The sequence below is a fragment of the Rhinoderma darwinii genome, chromosome 3 (assembly GCF_050947455.1).
Source record: "Rhinoderma darwinii isolate aRhiDar2 chromosome 3, aRhiDar2.hap1, whole genome shotgun sequence".
NCBI lineage: Eukaryota > Metazoa > Chordata > Amphibia > Anura > Rhinodermatidae > Rhinoderma > Rhinoderma darwinii.
Window position 1 is genome coordinate 350,136,254 of NC_134689.1, and position 22,135 is coordinate 350,158,388.

Sequence of the window (22,135 nt, forward strand, 5' to 3'; positions counted from 1 at the left end):
CTTAAGGTCTACTACTGCCGCCTGGACCTCATTCGATAGGCCCCTTCTAAACAACGTGGCAATTTGAAGTATGGGTAGCTAGCCAGGGCGACCTAAGTGTTGAGAAGATGATTTCCAATGGGTTATTTGTAGGGAAATTATTTGTGTCTTGAACCGTTTAAGATGAGTGTATTTTCCTTCTCTTAACTGCGGTGTTTAATCCCTCTACATTCCATGTAAGTAATTTAAGGTATGGGGGGGGGGGTGTATGTGTCCTTGAGATCAGGTGTTTCACTACTCCTCTGGCCAAGGGGGTAAATGGTACTACAAACGAGTGAACATTGCATGTAGAACTGCTCCCTCCCCTGTCTCCACCAACAAGGTAGAGCAGTCAGACAAGTGAAGAGACGCCACCGGGGCATTGCATGCCAGTCCAATACATCTGAAACAAAGGATACATTGTAGAGTAAATGGAAATCCATGCAAAAGAGAACACATTAAAGGGGTTGTCCACTACTGCACAACTGATGACCTATCCATAGGATAGGTGATCAGTATATGATCTGTGGAGGTCCGACACCCAGACCCCACACGACTGGCGGCCTCCGGGCACCGGACGTTCATGACGGAAGCAGATGGCTACGGTCACGGAATAACGGTCGAGCTGCAGTTCTGTGGCACTTCTACAGTGCATGGAGCCAACTGCTTCCGGCTCCGTACATTGCATACTGTGCAATGACATCCGGTGCCCGCAGGCAGCCTGAACAGCTGATTGGTGCGGGGTCCTGGTGTCGGACCCCCGTAGATCATATACTGATGACCTATCCGGTGGATTACAACAATTAACCGTGCGCTAATAAGCACGAAGGAGGCAGCCATTTTCAGAAAAAAGGCTATAGAGCACTAAAGTGAGGAAGTCCTCAGTAAGAGAGGGTGAGCTGCAATAATGTATTCTCCAGTGCTGACCCTGGTTTCTAGTTCCGCAATCCTCTGTGCATTTGAAGTAATCATGGCTAAGGCAGAATTTATGGAAGTATGCAATAAATCGAGACTTTTGTCAAATAGTGGTAGGAGTCTGGACACTTCCTGTGCCACTGTGGTAGGACTAGATGGAGGTGTAAGATTAGGGTGCAGGAGATAATCCTGGATGAGCAGCTCCGGAGGAAATTGAGATGTTTCTAAAATAGGTCCTCCAGGTGACAAATTAGATTTGCGCCATTCAGCTGTGTCTTAGAAGCTAGAAGAGCAGAGGAAGGCTGAAGAGGGGGTGCTGTTCCTGCTCTTCCAGCTTCTCTAAGGTTGGGACCACATAAGATATTTGTCTATCCCCAATCAGAAAAATTGAGGCAGAATCCTAGTGGGGAGAACCGTCTAAATAGAAGATATGCTGGGGAGGATCACACTCTGTTATGGCAATATGATGGGACTTTTGTAGCTGCTTTCGTTTTTTTGTTTTTTTTGCTGAATCAATAGCGCAGTCGATTGTGCTATTGTTTCCGGCAAAAAAAAAAAGAAGATGGAAACCTTACAGAACGGAAACAAACGGAAACCATTAGAAACTGAAGCATTACCATTGTAATCAGTGGTAATGCTAACGGAAAGCTATGCCTTTCCTTTGATGGGTTCCCCTGACTGAAAGGTCTGACGGAACCTAACGCTGATGTGAACAGGCCCTTCTCTGATTCCCACAGTGAAGGGCCTTAGAGGTCGCTGCAAATCACAATCCTCCTTTTGGTCTCTGTTCTCCAAGTTTGATTTAGCTTGCAGGAAGACTTCTGTTCTGCCTTTAGTGTTCTGCGCTCCGATTCTGGGTCCGTTGTGGTTTTGGTAAGGCTCTGTTCTCTCACCCTCCAGGAAGTCAGGCCTGCAGCCTACTTCCGAGATCGCTGTGACGGCAGTTATGGTGCTCGCCACCAGGCAGTACCCAGTGGTAGAGGTAAGACGGAGAGGCTGCCAGATCTCAATCACACGCTGTTGAGAGCATGCTAGGAAGATGGCAGGTTGCGGCCTAGAACGCCTCCACCGGTGTGTTTTACCTGATCCTCTATTCGGCCTCAATAAATGTCTGGCTCCAGATGGTCACCAACTGCCTGGCAAAAATGTATGGAGGTAATGGGGATGCCAATGTGCCTGATGCCACTGATATTCCGCCGCTTTGTCTCCAGCTTTCTGGAACTTCACTGAAACGTGTTTATGGTAGATGTCCCGTCCACCGGAAGTCCCAAAGAACAACGTTTATTTTGTTAATGTAGAAAAACATAAAAGCTTTATTAATTTGATATTGCTGTAATTGTATTGACCCACAGAATAAAGTCAGCATGTCAGTTTTATCACACGGTGACCGTTGTAAAATCAAAACCCAAAGAACAACGGAAAAATACATAGCCTTGCAATAAAATTACCTTAAAGAGGCTCTGTCACCACATTATAAGAGCCCTATATCCTACATAATGTGATCGGCGCTGTAATGTAGGTGACAGCCGTGTTTTTTTTATTTAGAAAAATGATCTATTTTCACAGAGTTATGAGCTATTTTAGATTTATGCTAATGACTTTCTTAATGCCCAACTGGGCGTGTTTTTACTTTTGACCAAGTGGGCGTTGTAAAGAGAAGTGTATGACGCTGACCAATCAGTGACCAATCAGTGTCATACACTTCTCTCAATTAATTTATTCAGCACATAGTAATCTTTTTAGATCATGATGTGCTGTTACATACTCACACATTAACGTTACTGAAGTGTCTTGACAGTGAATAGACATCGCTTCCAGCAGGACGCTTCGGTAACGTTTGTGTGGGAATTACAGCACAGCATGCGTGATCTCGCTGTAAGCTGTCATTTAGGCCGGATTCACACGAGCCTGTTCAGTCCGTGATATACGGTCCGCAGGTCGGCCGCATTTCCCGGACTGCGCACACTGCAGGGAGCTGGGCGCTTATCGTCATAGTTAAGTATGACGCTAGAAGTCCCTGCCTCGCTGCGGGAAAACTGTCACGTACTGAAAACATATTAGATAGATAACGATACAAGGAGCCCATCTCCTCGCAGTGTGCTCAGTCCGGGAAATGGGGCCGATCTGCGGACCGTATATCACGGGCTGAACACGCTCGTGTGAATCCAGCCTTACAGCGTGATCTTGCGACATTACGCTTGCTGTTCTGTAAGTAATAGACATCCCGTCCTGGCTGGAGGTGATGTCTATTCACCGTCAAGACACTTCAGTAATGTTAATATGTGAGTATGTGACTGCACATAGAGAACAATGCAGGATCACTATGTGCTGAATAAATGAATGGAGAGAAGTGTATGACGCTGATTGGTCAGCGTCATACACTTCTCTTTAAAACGCCCAGTTGGTCAAAAGTAAAATCACGCGCAGTTGGGCATTAAGAAAGTCATTAGCATAAATCTAAAATCGCTCATAACTTGGTGAAAATAGATAGTTTTTCTAAAAAGAAACACTGCTGTTATCTACATTACAGCGCCGATCTCATTATGTAGGTGATAGGGCTCTTATAATGTGGTGATAGAGCCTCTTTAAATAGCTATGTCGACAGAAAAATAAAGTTATGGCTTTTGGAAGGAGGGAAGGAAAAAAACTAAAATCAGGGAAGGGGTTAATGCAATAAAATGTAAATGTTTTTCTTTAGAACGTAGACGTTCCAGATCCACTTCTAGAGAACGTGAAAGGAGGAGACGAGAGCGCTCTAGGTCCCGAGAGAGACGGAGAAGCCGTTCACGCTCTCCACATAGACGCCGCTCCAGGTACCAACTTACATGTGTTCTGCTTGGTCCAATAGCTAATTAATTACAAGCAGTCCTCTTCATTTTGCTGGTAGATTTTGTATAGTGTTATATTGAAATTATTTTCGTGTGTGTATATATATATGTGTATACGTCGATATATGTCCAAACAGAAAATATAGGGCCACTTAGGGATGTCACGATACCAGAATTTGGACTTCGATACCGATACTTCGTTTAGTATTGCGATTTCGATACTTTGCCAACAGTAATAAAAAAAAAAAATTCTTCAGTTTTCTGATGTGAGGCGCGACGTGTGATGAATTTTGAATGCGCCTCACATTAATAGTAATTAATCCCATCCTGTTTCTCAGTCATAATGGGTTAATGTGTGAGGTACATGATGGGGTTAATTACTATTAATGTGAGGAACATGGAGGTTAAATTCATCACACCTCGCGCCTCACATTAATAAGTGAATGAAAGCCGTGTTTATTTCATTTTTTTTTACAGCGTACACATCATAAATGATGCAAAAAAATTGTTGTGCGCGCCAATACGTAATGTGTATATTTTATGTATTGAGACTTATTTTAATGTTTATTGTAAAAGAGGCGTATGTGTATTTTTTTTAAATTTAACAATACTTTGTTTATACTTTATTTTTAAACTTTAATGTACTGACATATATCAGATATGTGCCAGTACATTAGCCTGTGGACGGATAGCACACAGGCTGTTGTTAGGACATACCTCAGTATGCCCTAACAACAAGAAATATGGTAGGACAGCCCTGGGGTCCGTCAATAGACCCTGGGCTGTCTGCCCATATATGGTATGGCCCTCGATCGCGTCACAGGAATTCCCTGTGACACGATCCAGGGGCATCCTCCCCCCCCCCCCCTTCTCATTTTCTCCTGAATGCTGCAGTCAGCTGTGATCGCAGCATTCAGGGGAATAGCGGCGGAGAGGAGAGGTTTCTCTGATCTCCGCCGTTATAGAGCGGGGCTGCAGCTGTGTAATACAGCCATTGCCCCGCTCCTGACAGGAAGTGCGCGCGCGGTCAGCATGAGGTGATGCGGCCGGCGCTGCACTAATGAGCGGCGGTTCAGGCACTGAGGACAGAACATAGGGGTGTTTGCAGTGCGCCCGCCATGTTCTGTCTTCAGTGCCGCTGCTCATTAGTGCAGCGGCGGCCGCATCGCATCATCCTGACCCCGCGGCACTTGTTATCAGGACTCCGGAGCGGAGCAATGGCTGTATCACACGGCTGTATCACACAGCTGCAGCCCCGCTCTCATACATTCATGTATTACTATACTGAGCTGTGCAGCGAAGTATCGAAATACAGGAAATAGCGGTATTGAACCGTTTAGGGATGCAGAGTATTGAAACAGTATCGAAGTTTCGATGCATCGTGCATCCCTAGGGCCACTAGTATTGAAAGTTACCCAAGTATGTCCTAACAACAGCCTGTGTGCTATCCGTCCACAGGCTAATGTACTGGCACATATCTGATATATGTCAGTACATTAAAGTTTAAAAATAAAGTAAAAACAAAGTATTGTTAAATTTAAAAAAATAATACACATTCACCTTTTTTACAATAAACATTAAAATAAGTCTCAATACATAAAATACACACATTCAGTAATGGCGCGCGCAACAATTTTTTTGCATCATTTATGATGTGTACGCTGTAAAAAAATGAAATAAACACGGCTTTCATTCACTTATTAATGTGAGGCACGAGGTGCGATGAATTTAACCTCCATGTGCCTCACATTAATAGTAATTAACCCCATCATGTACCTCACACATTAACCCATTATGAATGAGAAACCATGATGGGATTAATTACTATTAATGTAAAATTCATCACACGTCGCGCCTCACCTCAGAAAACTGAAGAATTTTTTTTTTTATCACTGTTGGCAAAAGTATCGAAATCGCAATACTAAACGAAGTATCGGTATCGAAGTCCAAATTCTGGTATCGTGACATCCCTAATTAGTCGCACATCCAAAACCATTGAAATTACTTTATTACAATATACATGAAAAAGTACAAACAATGAGCACAGCAGTACTCAAAAGGGGAAAAAAAAACATTCAAATCGAAGAAATGTCCCTGGCCTGAATAAATGCCAAAGGGACCACAACTTTTGCCCTATAAGAATTTAAACAGAAGAAATGTCACTTAAAAGAAAGGATACCCGTAGATATCTGCGTTTAAATGACTGAAAATGCAATGTCAAATATAGAATGCAAAGACCGTGTTCAAGATCGGAAAAGATGCGATTACCACGCCACACCATGCTGGTGGAATTAAAGGCCGGGGCCTGTGAGGGCAAGAGTGGGGCTGGGATCCCACGCGTATCTCCGTTGTTACGGCTTCACTCATTTTCAATAAATTTTTCACAACATCACTGCCATTGATTTACACTCTAGCTAAAATAATTCCACTTTTTATCTACGCCAGGGGCTGTATGAAGTAGAGTGTTTTTTAGAGTGTAGAAGTGTTTTTTTTGTGTGTTTGTTTTCAATTTATCTAATGTGTATGATCGACTATAGAAGACCATGCAGCCGCACTGCAGTCACTGATCATAGCCGTAGCCTAATGAAGCAGAGCAAAAAAACCAAACCGCCATTACTGCGGTAAATGGCAGGTAACGTTACTCATGGGGTAATGGCTTGCATATCGTATTGTAGACCTCAACTAGAATTCCACTTCACTGGAACCGTCATTCTGGAAATAGTAAATTAAAGGCTATGTAAACCTTTGAGCACTGGATACATAAAAGCTGTATCTTGCGCTCAAACCCAACTCTGTCAGGTCAGCGGGACTGATGACTTCGGTAACTGGGTACTGTGTGCGTCTGCCATGCAGGATCCAGCTGATATCTGTCATATCTAATTTCATGAATGTCGATGTGATAGAAAACAGCAGGATCCTGCATACCCAGTCACCGAAGCGGTCAGTCCCGCTGACCTAACTGATTTGGATTTGAGTGCAAGATACAGCTTCTATCTCAAAAAGTAAAAAAAAAACTATTTAAAAAGTTGTTTTATATCCTCGAATAAGTTTTTTTTTTTTTTTTTTTTTTTTTAAATGTTCTCAAAGCTTTGCATAGCATTTAAATATTTTTAATCAATATGTTTTGGTTATTAGGTCGCCCCGCCGTCACAGGTCCTCCTCACCCTTGGAGAGGCACGATGATGACAAAGATTCAAACGTGGTCAAAGAGCGGCAGATTGCAGGTGAGCACACAAATGAAGGTTACACTTTTGCTATGTTGAATAACTGAGGTAAAATATAATATTAATTAACGCACGCACGTCTACAGCAGTGCTGGTCAAATCCAAGAGGCCAAGGAACCAATGTGCCTAGACCAAGGGTTCAACGCCATTTGCCAACTTGAGAGATAGATAGATATATATATAGAACACTGTTGTCCAGTGTCCATGCCCCATGGTATCATCGGCAGGACATATGAAAAGTAAAGGAGGTTGCCATCACATGCTACTATTGGGGCTTTTATATCAAGCCTATTCAGGGTGAACATACTTCACTGTGTCCCATTGTGATTGCCCGTCCTGCTGATGGCTGTGCAGAAAGAAGTTCTGGCCACTGGTTCAGCATATGTTTTGTTCCTGTAATCTGCATTATTTTGCCCACTTCTCTTCAGCACTATCTTGAGCGATGTATTGTAGTTTAAGCAATGTATTTAAACCTGTGTAACACCGGCAACGCCGCCATAGACCCATTACTCTTGAGGGTGGCGTGAAGGGGCGAAAGATATTGAGAAGGCTCTGTGATGTATGCTTTTAATAAGCAGCGTGTTTGTTCTGTTTGCTGTTTTTGACGCATTCCCGTTACATCTTGGCATTTACTTATCAGTTAAAGGAGCAAAACTATATTCGTTCCACATACAGTGAAGGAAATAAGTATTTGATCCCTTGCTGATTTTGTAAGTTTGCCCACTGTCAAAGACATGAACAGTCTAGAATTTTTAGGCTAGGTTAATTTTACCAGTGAGAGATAGATTATATAAAAAATAAAACAGAAAATCACAGTCAAAATTACATATATTTATTTGCATTGTGCACAGAGAAATAAGTATTTGATCCCCTACCAACCATTAAGAGTTCAGCCTCCTCCAGACCAGTTACACGCTCCAAATCAACTTTGTGCCTGCATTAAAGACAGCTGTCTTACATGGTCACCTGCATACAAGACTCCTGTCCACAGACTCAATAAATCAGTCTGACTCTACCCTCTACAACATGGGCAAGACCAAAGAGCTTTCTAAGGATGTCAGGGACAAGATCATAGACCTGCACAAGGCTGGAATGGGCTACAAAACCATAAGTAAGACGCTGGGTGAGAAGGAGACAACTGTTGGTGCAATAGTAAGAAAATGGAAGACATACAAAATGACTGTCAATCGACATCGATCTGGGGCTCCATGCAAAATCTCACCTCGTGGGGTATCCTTGATCCTGAGGAAGGTGAGAGCTCAGCCGAAAACTACACGGGGGGAACTTGTTAATGATCTCAAGGCAGCTGGGACCACAGTCACCAAGAAAAACATTGGTAACACATTACGCCGTAATGGATTAAAATCCTGCAGTGCCCGCAAGGTCCCCCTGCTCAAGAAGGCACATGTACAGGCCCGTCTGAAGTTTGCAAATGAACATCTGGATGATTCTGAGAGTGATTGGGAGAAGGTGCTGTGGTCAGATGAGACTAAAATTGAGCTCTTTGGCATTAACTCAACTCGCCGTGTTTGGAGGAAGAGAAATGCTGCCTATGAACCAAAGAACACCGTCCCCACTGTCAAGCATGGAGGTGGAAACATTATGTTTTGGGGGTGTTTCTCTGCTAAGGGCACAGGACTACTTCACCGCATCAATGGGAGAATGGATGGAGCCATGTACCGTCAAATCCTGAGTGACAACCTCCTTCCCTCCACCAGGACATTAAAAATGGCTCGTGGCTGGGTCTTCCAGCACGACAATGACCCGAAACATACAGCCAAGGCAACAAAGGAGTGGCTCAAAAAGAAGCACATTAAGGTCATGGAGTGGCTTAGCCAGTCTCCAGACCTTAATCCCATCGAAAACTTATGGAGGGAGCTGAAGATCTGAGTTGCCAAGCGACAGCCTCGAAATCTTAATGATTTACAGATGATCTGCAAAGAGGAGTGGGCCAAAATTCCATCTAACATGTGTGCAAACCTCATCATCAACTACAAAAAACGTCTGACTGCTGTGCTTGTCAACAAGGGTTTTGCCACCAAGTATTAAGTCTTGTTTGCCAAAGGGATCAAATACTTATTTCTCTGTGCACAATGCAAATAAATATATATCATTTTGACTGTGATTTTTTTTTTTTGATTTTTTTTTTAAAATATAATCTATCTCTCACTGGTAAAATTAACCTAGCCTAAAAATTCTAGACTGTTCATATCTTTGACAGTGGGCAAACTTACAAAATCAGCAAGTGATCAAATACTTATTTCCTTCACTGTACAGCCCTCATACAGAGTTCGATTATGGGATTTATTGAAAAACAGTTAGGCCATATTCACACAAGGCGGATACACTGCAAAAGTACACGTGGTATTCGTCCTGAAAACCGCAGGAAATTCTGTCGGATAAAAAACGCACCAAATTGTGGTGCAGTTTTTCAGGTGGCATGTCCGCTGCGGAAATAATGCAGGAAAAAAACCAATAAAATGTTCATACTTCCCTCTTGGGTATAGTCATAACGATGCATGCCTCTGCTCGGAGTACAGCCCGGGGGTAAGTATGAACCTTTTTTATTTTCTTTGCAAAAATAGGTGTTTTTTTTTTTTCTAAATTGTGATTTTTGCGGCGGAATTGCACTCTGCTGCTACTGTGCTACGCTGTGGGTTTTCCGCAATAAAATCTGTGACGGAACATCTGCAGTGTTTATGCTGTTTGTGTCCCTACCCTTAAGGTTATATTTTTTTTAATGGGGAGCGAGATTTAGGGATTAGTTGCTTTTTGGCAAATTGTGATTGTTCGATAGTTTCCGTCCTGATTGCTTAATTGTGACCGTTTGAATTTCCTATATAGCATTTACGATCATCAGACACCTGGTGGTTTGACATCAATCTTAAATAGTACTAAAATGTACTGTCAAATTCTTGAATATATTTTGGAATCGCCTGAAAATTGACCGTAGGACGATATGGACATGTCAGGTGCATATGTACCAGATTTCTAGGAAGGATGCTCCTCTATGAACTTTACATACAGTAATACTAGAGCATATCTGTGCTAGATCCCAGTGTATGATCCCTGGATCCCTGCATAGTTTGTATTGTCATGTGTAACCACCCTTCAGATGCTGGTCTAGACTATTGGTAAAATAGGGAAGAATATGTTGTACTATATGGGCACTGGGGCAAGGACATTTGCGTGGGTACTGCTATGTGATTTACAGTTTTTGTTGGTAATTGCATGTTACCATTATGGGCACTACAGTGCTGAATGACTGCAAGATGGGGACCACTGTACGGGTAGTAATGTTGCCCCTACTGTGTAACAATCTCTTGTGAGCACTACAGTTAGGAACAATTCCAATAGTGTTGTTGGATTTACCTAGGTCTGGCCACTAAAATAAGTATTTAAAGTGTACCTGTCGCTTCTGGAACATACTTTCTTAGAACTCTGCAGAAATGTATGAATAAATTGATTACTAGGTGTTACCATTTCCTTAGTGATGGGGCGTGTTCCTACACGGTGTCACTCTGTCAGCACTGATTGGACAGTGTTAGTCTGTCGGGACACACCCCCCAACTGGTAACGCCCAGTTAAGTTATTCATCAATTTCTTCGAGGCATAACAGCACAAGATAGAGTTCTAAAAAATGATGCACCAGAATTATTTAATGTGGAATACAAGTAATTACTCAAACAGACCTATCAGGAGAGGTGACAGATCCTCTTTGAGATTACAACCAGGATTGAGGTCCTACTAAACTATTATCAAGGCTCCTATAATGCAGTGCTCTCTGCTGTGGCACTTTATGGAAATCATTGTCCTACATCAGATTACTGTACAAGGCCTATGTAGTTTTTTCAAGGATGGAAATTACCAGTCACTGAACAAGCAGGGCATGCTGGGGAATGTCTGCTCTGATTTTTGTGTGCAGATTGCGAGGATTGAACATCTTACCATTTACAGTACAATGGATGTGGATAAGCTTTTGGAAACGCCATCCAGATCTAGTGGGAAAAAAGGGCTTGCTGTGGATCTGCAACGTGTCAACTCTGCGGTGGATTTTCACGGCAGATTTGACCTTTTGCAGTGGATGATATCTGCGTCACATCTTCAGCAAGATCCGCATGTACTACATGCAGATTTTTTTTATCACCACATCGGACATTAACATAAGGGATGCCCACGATAAGTATCGTTTGTCTGGAAAATAACGCTTCCTATGTAAATTATATCTATAAATTGGCAATGTATTTCCTTTTAGAGAGGCAGAGAAGTGTTTCCAAATCTTCCTGTCTGTTTATAAAGGGTCGTGTCATTCTCCTGTTGCAGAATATTTATAAAGGGTTGTCATTCACTTTATAAACTCGATAAAGATAATTCTGTGGAAAGTATTTGTTTTCTAATCCTGTTCCATTTTCTATAGCGGAGGATCTTGAAGGAAAGACTGAAGAGGAGATAGAAATGATGAAGTTGATGGGTTTTGGTTCATTTGAGACCACCAAGGTAATGCAATTCTAACGTTTCATTACCTTTGTGTTATATCACACTATGTAAATATTTTATGCATTCTATCATCTTGCTCCTCTTCAACACTAAAAGTAAAGTCTTTTATTTTTTTTTATTTTTTTTATACATTACTATAGACAATTGTTCTAACTGAAATGTAGCTAAATGATTTTGGTCTTTCCTTGAGACTTTGGAGCTATTCGAGGAGAACACAGGTGTATAATGGTATTTGAAGTAGTCCTTCTCTCCTTTAAAGACCGTTAAAGAGGCTCTATCACCAGTTTCATACTTCCCTATCTCCTACCTAATCTAATAGGTGCGGTGTTGTAGGTAACCACAGTATTGTGGTTTGTTTGTTTTTTTAAACAAACGTTTATTCCCTCCTACCCCTCAGTCTCGGCCTTGCGCTTCCTCTCTTGCTCTCTTCGTGGATTCGCTCACTGTATGCAACCCCTGGAGGGTGCCGGATGAGGGTGCGCGAGAATACACGTGTCACACGGCTGCTCATAACTCATTCTCGTGCATAGATTATTTTATAATATCCACGTCCTTGTTCGACTTCCATTCCTCCTCCCGGATTCACCTCATCACCATATCGGACCATGCTCCGATCACTGACGTTATCAATCTCACACTCCTCACCAAAAACTAGAATATGGCGGTTTCCCGCTTACTTGGCAGAATCTGAGGAATTCAAACAATACCTCTGCATGCACTGGGGCAACTATCTGGATGATAACTCCCCTCTTGTGGACAATGTACCACTCCTGTGGGCAACTTCCAAGGCAGTGATGAGAGGGCATGTTATTGGATATCTGTCTTCTCGTTTTGATGCCCTATACAAGGATCTACTAGTGGCCCAAAGAACCTATATAGATGATTCCACCCCACTCAACCAGCAGATTTACCAAACTTCAAAACATTTGTTAGACGCCTTTATCCATACTGAGTCACACTGGCAGGTTAAATCTACGGATAACAGGTATTATAGATGGGGGAATAAAACTGGTAAGCTACTCGCGACCCTCGCAAAACAAAAGCATCCCTTCAAGCCTATATTGTCCCTACGTAGTCCCCTTACAGGAATTGTCTCTACTGACCCAACAGAAATAGCAAACATTTTTTCGGATTATTATGAGGCTCTTTATAAGGTGGTCCCGGCCCCACCCCCCAGACATTAACTCTTTTCTGGACACGGTTGAATTGCCTCCCTCTCTGTAGAGCAACAAGCTTTATTGAATGCAGAGTTACAGGAGGATGAGGTGAGGCGAGCTATTTCGACGGCCTCTAATGGGAAAACTCCGGGTCCAGATGGATTTTCATCAGAATACTATATAATTTTGGCGCCGCAGCTGATCCCGCTTTTGACTAATTTTATATAATGACTCGTTTTTGCACTCCATGCCCATTGACCGTTTCATGGAATCGCACACAGTGCTTTTACCCAAACCACACAAGGATCTTTCCCTGACTCAATCATACCGTCCCATCTCGTTACTTAACCACGACTACAAGCTGCTGGCCAGAATACTGGCGGATAGGTTGCAATGCTTCCTTCCTGATCTTTTGTCTGATGCTCAGACGGGTTTTACACGAGGTAGGACTTGTATAAAAAATATTAGATCTGCAATAGCCGCTGCGGTCGCGATGCAGGACTCTGCGTAACCGGTGACTATGTTAATGAGTCTCGACGCCGAGAAAGCGTTTGATATGGCCGTTTTTGGACCAGTTGCTCGTCCGTATGGGGGTGGGTTCTATTTTTACCAACTTCATTCAGTCCCTTCGCGTGGGAGCAGCGACCTGTGTGGCGGTTAATGGGCCCCCCCCTTCTGTTTAATCTTTCTATAGATCCCTTACTGCGTCACCTTTCCAAAAACAACTTTTCAGGGCCTTATTATACGGGATCTAGAACTAAAAGTAGCCGCTTTTGCGGATGATATCCTGTTGGTAGTTGCGGACACTAATTCCCCTTCTTGAAGAACTAGACCGGGTGGGCCGATTATCGGGATACTAGTTGAATAGGGACAAGACTGAGGCACTGTTGTTGTGAGGGCCTTCTAGACCCCTTTGGGCGGCCGCCTTTCCATTTAAATGGAACACTCAGGCGATCAAATATTTAGGAGTCCAAATCTCCAGATACCCTGCTAAACGCTACAGACTTAATATCACACGTTATATAGAGGAATTGGAAAAGACACTCTCAAATTGGAAGCACTTCACCCTTTCATACCTAGGGAAGGCCAATCTACTTAAGATGACGGAGTTCCCTCGTCTTCTATGTATTTTCCATACCCTCCCAATATATCTCACCCCTAAAGATGAAAAATGCATTAACTACTTATACAGGACATTTGTGTGTGTGGGGGGGAGATCCCGCATAGCCTACCAGATCTTACAACAACCAAGAGCCAATGGGGCATTAATTTCCCCGACATTAGGCAGTATAACCTGGCGGCCTTGTTCCGTTATGTCTCGGACTGGCTTGGGAGCACCTCTCGTTATACCTCGTAGTCTCTGGATTCCGGATTATTTTCTGGACGGGCTTTGTCGGGTCTCCTGCACCTCCCATATGAGGGTTTATCTGTGGAGACTAGAGCTAACCCGCTACTTTTTGCCACTTGGAAAGCATGGCAGAAAATCCATCGCCATCACCAGCTTTCTCCTCTGATATCTCTCCACTTAACACTAATCTGTAACAATCATTTTCAGGATGATAATCCACTGACAATTTTCCATAGATGGCACACGTTAGGAATCACCTCCCTAAAACAGCTTGTACAAAAGGACGAACGTCAGGCTCTTACACTTTCAGAACTCCGCTCTAAATATCCCGAGTTACCCATCGATGACTTCAGTTTTCTTCAAGTTGACCGTTCTATAAAAAAGGTTTTACCACAACTGCCAAACTTGGAATGGAATCCTTATTTGCTCCTAAAATTCTCCAGTCCCAACTCCCCGAAGGGCCAAATAACTAGAAACTACCAATTCCTTCATGTCCCCTTGATTATTTACAATCCCAGACTCCTCTAACTAAATGGCAGGGTGACTATCAGACTCTTGACTCCTACCACGATACTGGCGGCTCTAGAGCAGGCACATAAACTTCTTCCCGCTGCACGTTTTCTGGAAATGCGACTTAAGATTGCCCATAGTTCGTATTTGACTCCAAGTGTGGGGTATAAGATTGGTATCTATGAATCGTCGTGTTGCTTCAAATGTTGGGCTCCGGTAACCAATCTCTACCATTGTTTGTGGTCGTGCCCGCACATTCGTACATTTTGGTCTCGCATATGCACATTCACTACTACTCACCTCACCAATTTTGTCCCTGATACGATACTGTGGTCGGTGTTTGGGTACATGGACCCGGAGGTTCACGGGTGTTCCCCTGGGGCACACAAATTGTTGCATTATGTGGCGGCGGCGGGGACAAAAGCCATACTACAGACCAGGCTTGCTAATCAGCCCTCACCTTTCAAATTAATCTTGTATAAATTATCCTAGCTCTTGAAAATGGACTGGGTAGAGGTCTCTCTCCATAAGGAATTACAGGTCCAACAGTTTTTTGAGACATGGGAAACATTCATTGCGTTACTCCCACAAAACATTCAGATACAAATCCGGAAATGCTTTGAACCAACGGTCTGGTTCCACGAACAGATGCTCCTGGGGAGCGCACCCGTGTAAGATGTGGTCAGGATCCTGGTGGTTGTCTGGTGTGAGCGAGAGCCATGCTCCTTCATGTCCTTACTATTACTCTCCTGTCCCTGCATAGATACGATGGGTTCTGTTGGGGTGGATGTGTGCGGTGGGCTGGTTTGCAGACTCCTCCATCCCTGATTTATGTTTTTCTTTTTCAAGCTCACTGGGGTGGGGAATTACTTACAGCAAATGTGAGTGTTTCATCTGCATTGTTTCCTTCATAAGCACAGCGAGATAAAAAATTGAAAGTTATTTCATTTTCCTCCCCCCCCCCCCCCCAAATCTATTTATCCTGCTTGGCCAGTTACGTCAATTTCTTGATGATGTGTAATTTGCGTTTACTGGAAATCTAACTGATCCTCTGGACTCCTGGTTGTAATACATTATTCCTCCTCACTTCTTTCCATCTGTTTTCCCCACAAACTTAATTGTTTGGAAAAAAAAGTTCAACAAAAAGAAGTTTTAAAAAAAAAACACATTTATTAGTGACCGTTTATGAGCATTTTAACATTTATGCAATTTTTTTGCAAAAGCCCAACTGGGCATTTTTTTTTTTTACTTTAACCAAGTGGGCGTTATAAAGAAAAGTGTGTGACGCCGACCAATCCATCACAAATGTTAAAATGCTCATAACTTTTGTCACTAATAAACGGTGTTTTTTTTTTGTTGTTAAAACCCAGTGGTTATCTACAACACAGCGCCTATTGGATTAGGTAGGAGATGGGGAAATATGAAACTGGTGACACAGCCTCTATAAATATATTATGGAATTGCATTTTGAGCATTTCTCATGTATATCATTAACATATTACAATTACTGTGGATGATTTCTTTTGTTACTCAAATTATTAATTGTTAACTGTTAATTGTTGACTTTCTTCTATGGTTCTTTTCTCTTTTTCAGGGGAGGAAAGTAGATGGATCCGTTAATGCATATGCCATAAATGTGTCTCAAAAACGAAAATACAGGTAAGATCATGTACATTACCCTACTAAGCTGAGCCTACAGTTCTTTACCCCGAAAGGGGTTTTCTGCCTTGAACAGCCGCATCTTGTTAAGTGTCCCCTGACTATAATCTTATCACTTGCTGTAGGGACTGTCAGAGGTCCTCTGTAATCTGAGGGATCCAGCAGTAAGTTTTCAATTTCCCTGCAGCGCCCCCACAGGAGAAGGAAAGCATTTCAGTTTTCATTCAAATTATTAGGTTGTCTATGTAATGCATGGATATGTCGGGTCTTCCAGAGCGAGATATGCTCGTTATAGCCACTCTGACTGATAGATGAGGGTTCTAAATGGGGTCCTCCATCTATAAACAGTAAAAATTAGTGACTAGAAAATGATGTGCTCCAAATAAATAGGTTTAACATAGTAATTGACTCATTTCTGGTATAAAATAAAACGCCTGAATAAATGTTATGTTAGAATTATTCACATTTATATAATTTATGTTTTGTGTCTGGTTAAACTACTAGTTGATCGTAAGCCTGTCCACTTTTATTGCTGGGGAGGTCTAAGGGTATGTTCACACGCACTGTTTTCAGACGTAATTCGGGCATTTTACGCCTCGAATTACACCTGAAAAAACGACTCCATTACGCCTACAAACATTTGCCCATTGCTTTCAATGGGTTTTACGATGCTCTGTTCCCACAAGGTGGTGTTTTACGAGTCACTGTCAAAATATGGCGCGTAAAAAGACGCCTGCGAAAAAAGTGCATGTCACTTCTTGTGACGTTTTTGGAGCCGTTTTTCATTGACTCCATTGAAAAACCGCTCCAATAACGTCCGAAAAATACGCAGCGAAAAACGAGTAGTTACAAAATCTTCTGAAAAGCAGGAGCGGTTTTCAGGCGAAAACAGCTCCGTAATTTCAGACGTATTTTGTCTACTGCGTGTGAACGTACCCTTATGATGAAGTTTGACTTCTTTTGTTACCCATGTGTGACAAGCTGTAAAGATCGGCGCATGACTTAATATATCGAGGTTAAGGTTACTTAGAATATTAATAAATTACCCAGGAACATCTCAGTGGGAATCGCAGGAAATAACAGCTGAGATGACGTGGAGGCAGTCCTGAACACGGTTACACAATAGTTGTTAGGCAGCAGTACCAGGCACACATGAGCGAAAGCACATGTACAAAAAAAATATCAGGAAATTGCAGTATTCTGTAATTGTGAGAATATTAATTCAGACCAAGTCCAGGGCTCTTTCACTCACAGTATAGTGGAATCAACATATTGTGTAATGCATGAGACATTCTTCTATTACATGTACAATGTTCTGCTTACATATAATGGTCAAACCCTGTAGGTTCTCTCATTAAAGGAGTATTCCCACCTTATAAAGTGATGGCATATCGTAAAGATATGCCATCACTTTATGATCGGTGGGGGTCTGACACCTGGAACTCCTCTATCGATCCGGAGAATAAAGGGATTTTCCCTGCACAGCGGCGCTCCCGGCCATCCGGCTTTGCAGAGAACTGCAGCCGGCCGCATTCACTTGCTCCTTCATTTTCAGGATTGTGGGGGTCCCTGAGGTCGTGCTCCCACAATCCTAGTGATGGGATACTGCTAGGATATGCTGTTAGTTTTTAACATGGGAATACTCCTTTTAAAGGGGTTGTCTGGGATTAGAAAAAAGGGACCCATTTTTTATTTCCAGAAAAGCACTACTTGTGTCCATAAGCTTTCTATAGTAGTGCATCTCATCGCCATTTAAAGAGGCTCTGTCACCAGTTTATAAATTCCCTATCTCATAACTAATCGAGTAGCTGCTATGATGCTGATCACTACAGTGTGATTTGTTTTCCAAAACGTTCATTATTTGCAAAGTTATGAGCATTTTTCTGAATATGGTAATGTGGCTCTAATAGCCAAATGGGAGGTTACTTACTTTTCACTCTGGGTGGTGTAATGTTTTCTGTATGACTCTGTCCAATCAGCATGCAGCTCCTCCCCCTTCCCTGTCCAGAAACACAGCTTGATCTTATAGTATACAGCTTACATTCCTGACCCTTTTCAACTGGTGATTATCTCCGGCTTCACAGCTAGAACTGTGAACCACTGTTCTAGGTGGTCCACAGCCGGAGATATGGCTGTTTGAAGTGATGCCCCTTCCCTCCAGCCTCAGTCTCTCACACTGTGTGAAGCAGCTTCATGCTGATGGGACAGTGTCAGGGGCTGTGAGGTGGCTCCACCTCAGGAGAATCGCTGGTGTTGACACCCATTTGTCAAGTATAGCCTCATTTACATATTTAGGAAAAAAATGCAAATGGACACAGCACTCCAACATACCATAGATTAGGCCATGTGCTCGTTTCCAGGGGATGAATCCGTTCCCAAATTTCAATACAAAATGACCATAGAGCAAAGTAACGGCACCAGGACTTCAAGGTAGATGAAACAGGGTGGATTTATTCACCTCAAGTGAGCGACGTTTCGGCAAATGCAACTGCCTTTCTCAAGCTACTATATATGGACAGTGATGTCAGGGGCTAACTTTAAAAGCAGAATCCCCTGCCAGAGCGGAGATTCCGCTCCATTAGTAGTCACTGTCAATATATGGATAGTGACACCAGGGGCTTCTCCAGTAGCGGAATCCCCGGCCAGAGTGTTGGCCGGGGATTCTGCTCCTATAGAGAGCCGCTAATGTCGCGGTCCAAATGAACAGCGACGTCAGGGGCTCTCTAGAAGTGGAGTCCCCGGCTAGTGCCACCTGACACTGGGGATTCCGCTCCTAGAGGGAGTTCATATGGCGCGATCTACAGCGGGGGGGGGGGGGGTTTGCTATCTGCAGGTTGGGTGGCACTATCTACAGCGGGGATGGAGAGACGGCGGGGGCTCCCTCTAGGAGGGGAACCCTCGGCCAGAGCACTGGCCAGGGATTCTGATGCTGATGGGAGCATAGGTGGCGCTACCTACAGGGGGTTGTGTGTGGCGTGATCTACAGTGGGGGGGGGTGTGTATTCCAGGGCTCTGAAAGCCGCAGCTGACAGAGTGCAGCGCTGCTCACACTGAAGCAGCACTGTACTCATTAAACCCGTTCCAGGCTGTTAACGTCTATATACACGTGACAACTGCGAGGGGCTTCGGCAGTTGGAACGTATATAGCCGTATGGCAGTCGTGAAGGGATTAATGAATTGAAAGCTTCCTGTATTCCCAGAATGATGATGGACAAAAAACTTTTAGGTAAAAGTGCAACATTTCTCCCCTAAAAAAACACAAATCAGTAGTAAGGGTACGGGATCACTGAATTTTGGTCGGGGTATAGTCCTTTTACTCCCCAAGTAAAGTTATACAACAAGCACAATGATAAAGCTGCAGTAACCTGCGATTTTATTTTGACAGTCGCCGTGGAGCTCTAGCCTAAATGTAACTTGTCCCATTCTAAAATTATTTGTCCATTACTAAATCCTGTATTTCCAGAAAAAGCTTGATGACAAATAGTGTGGCCGTTACTGCAGTTCCTACAGGAGACGTCGCTCGGCTTTCCCACACAATGGCATATGTGATACTTTCCTTATCGTGCTGCAGCACAACTAGGCACGTTCACTAGTCTGGCCGAGCTGCAATGTTACTTGTCAAAGCTGAAACGATTTCTATTTAGTGCTGGTGAAATGATGGTAAAACTTCTGAGTTTGTTCCTTTTGTGTTTCTAATGCAGGCAATACATGAACAGGAAAGGAGGGTTCAACAGACCTCTGGACTTCATTGCATGACCGGTGGAGGCCGTATGTATACTCGGGACACTGGACGTCTGCTGCATGGACCTCGCACACCAGACAACATTGGTTGTGCCTTTGCAGCCTACATCTCTATCCTGGTGGCTGCATGTAGGTGGCTTTGGTCTAGGATTATGTGAGCGATGAGACGAAGGATCGTTTGGCTTAGTTAAACATTTTCTCATTTTTATTTAGTTTTTTTTTAACCTATGTTGGATTTGTTTGTTCTTCCTGTCATGGTAATGTAAAATAAAGGGTTTTGTTATGTGACATCCTTGCAAAAAGATCATATTAAATAGGTGCGTATGAGAAAATTAACTAATATTTACAGAACTGCAGCAAGTTCCAACCATAGAGCATCAGTCCCCTGATCACGGTGAGATTTGCAATAGGCTCAGGCCTAAAGTTTTGAAGGGTTGTGTTCAAACATTCTATGTGAAGTTGTCACAGACCCCCCCCCCCCCCCCCCCCCATTGGCTGTGGCTCAGCTTGTACATGGCCTCCTCTCTGTGTACATTGCATGGTTCAGAACTCTATACAGCAGCCACATAATGAGCTCTGCTCCATACGATATGCAAGGAGAGGTGGGAGCCATGGATGGGATTGAGCCATGGCTATAATGCTCACATGTAGCCACGGCCATCTGGGGGAATGAAGACCGTCCTAGACATACCCTTTAGGCCCAGTTCACACAGAGCTTTTTGCTGGCAGAAAATAATCAGCTGGAGAATTCCTTCGGCGATTTCGGTAGTTTCTTGGCGCCGATTCTGATGTGGTTTCTGCGTTAAAATCGGCACCAAAAAACTGGGAGTATGGATTGACATAAAGCTCATCTTGAGGACTAAGGAGATCTGTACACTGGTTTTCATGCTGCAAATGGAGTACGGAGTAATCCAGAGTCATCATGTATTATAAATCTATAGGTATGTTGTGCAATATGGACCGCTGTTTATAGAGCGCAAAATATTGTAAACAGTCTAGCCTTTGTTCAACTTCATTTGAGAATATTGGAATGCTGTGCATCATGGGAAATGTAGTTTGAAAGAGCCAAAGGTTGCTTATCCCCATACGACATGCTGCTCTCGGCTCTAAACATTTTTATGATCTCACATTGTTCAAGGTTGGAGATAAAGAAGATCATGTGATACAGAAGACTTTTATTACATCAAGAGCTCACCTAACCCTGCCTGTGAAACCGAGGTCATAGCTGCAATGAGAATCAACCGGCCCAATGACAGATGTCATAATAGACTGCGTATATAGTGACATGCGGCCTCCTCCACACATGGGCTAGTTTTTTTTTTTTGTTTTTTTTATGTTTTAGGCCTCATGCACACGACCATAGCCATGTGCACGGCTGTGATGTGCCGCCCGCAAGACGCGTCCATTATTTCCTATGAGCCTGGACCGCAGTACACGGCCGTAATAAGACATGTCCGTTCTTTCTGCGGTCAATGCTCCTGGGCCATGCACGGACTGTGAAAACCACGGTCGTGTGCATGGGCCCATAGGAATGCATGGCGCCTAAGACTGGCTAAAAAAACAGCATGTGTGAAATCCAAACACAGGAGTGGATACAAAATAAAGTGTGAATAAAGGGTATGTGCACACGTAGTGTTTTCAGCCGTTTTTAGGGCCGTAAACGGCTGAAAAATCGGTAGCAGAACGCCTACAAACATTTGCCCATTGATTTCAATGGGAAAAACAACGTTCTGTTCCGACGGGGCATCTTTTAAGAGGCCGTTTTTCAAAATGGCCGCGTAAAAAAGCGGCCGCGATGAAGTGCATGTCGTTTTTCATAGACTCTATAAAAAAAAACGCGACTTTGAATAAAAAGCGTCAAACTCAGGAGCTGTTTTTCCCTTAAACAGCTGCGTATTTTCAGATGTTTTTTTAGTAAGCGTGTGAACATACCCTGAAGCTCCACCATTCATGCTGCGTTTTGGGCAAACCTGGGACCAAAAACTAAAAATTGATTGGTGCTCATTATCAATACAGCCGAACTGAAAAATATGTGAGTCCAACCTTCTAATGGATTGTATTATTCTAAATCCAGTTCTCACTGCAGTAATACTCGTGTCGTTTATTTTGCGATCAGGTGATTTGCTTCATCAGAGAAAAACTGCATTGGGGCCTCCCTGATCTTATATAATAGTCGCTATTTATCTCAGTCACGACTACATGGAGGAGACACTACATTCGCTACCACTTCCCTCCCGT

General features: G+C 43.2%; 1 protein-coding gene across 1 annotated transcript in view; it reads left to right on the top strand.

The window, feature by feature from the left end:
- SNRNP27 (small nuclear ribonucleoprotein U4/U6.U5 subunit 27) overlaps positions 1-20,185 on the top strand; it is a 33,481-nt gene extending 13,296 nt beyond the window's left edge. The window contains exons 2-6 of the mRNA XM_075858496.1: positions 3,632-3,746; positions 6,897-6,985; positions 11,403-11,482; positions 16,092-16,156; positions 19,858-20,185. Coding sequence (XP_075714611.1) covers positions 3,632-3,746; positions 6,897-6,985; positions 11,403-11,482; positions 16,092-16,156; positions 19,858-19,912 — 404 coding nt within the window. The 3' untranslated portion in view covers positions 19,913-20,185. The remainder of the gene's footprint in view (positions 1-3,631; positions 3,747-6,896; positions 6,986-11,402; positions 11,483-16,091; positions 16,157-19,857) is intronic.
- The last annotated feature ends 1,950 nt before the right edge of the window (positions 20,186-22,135 follow it).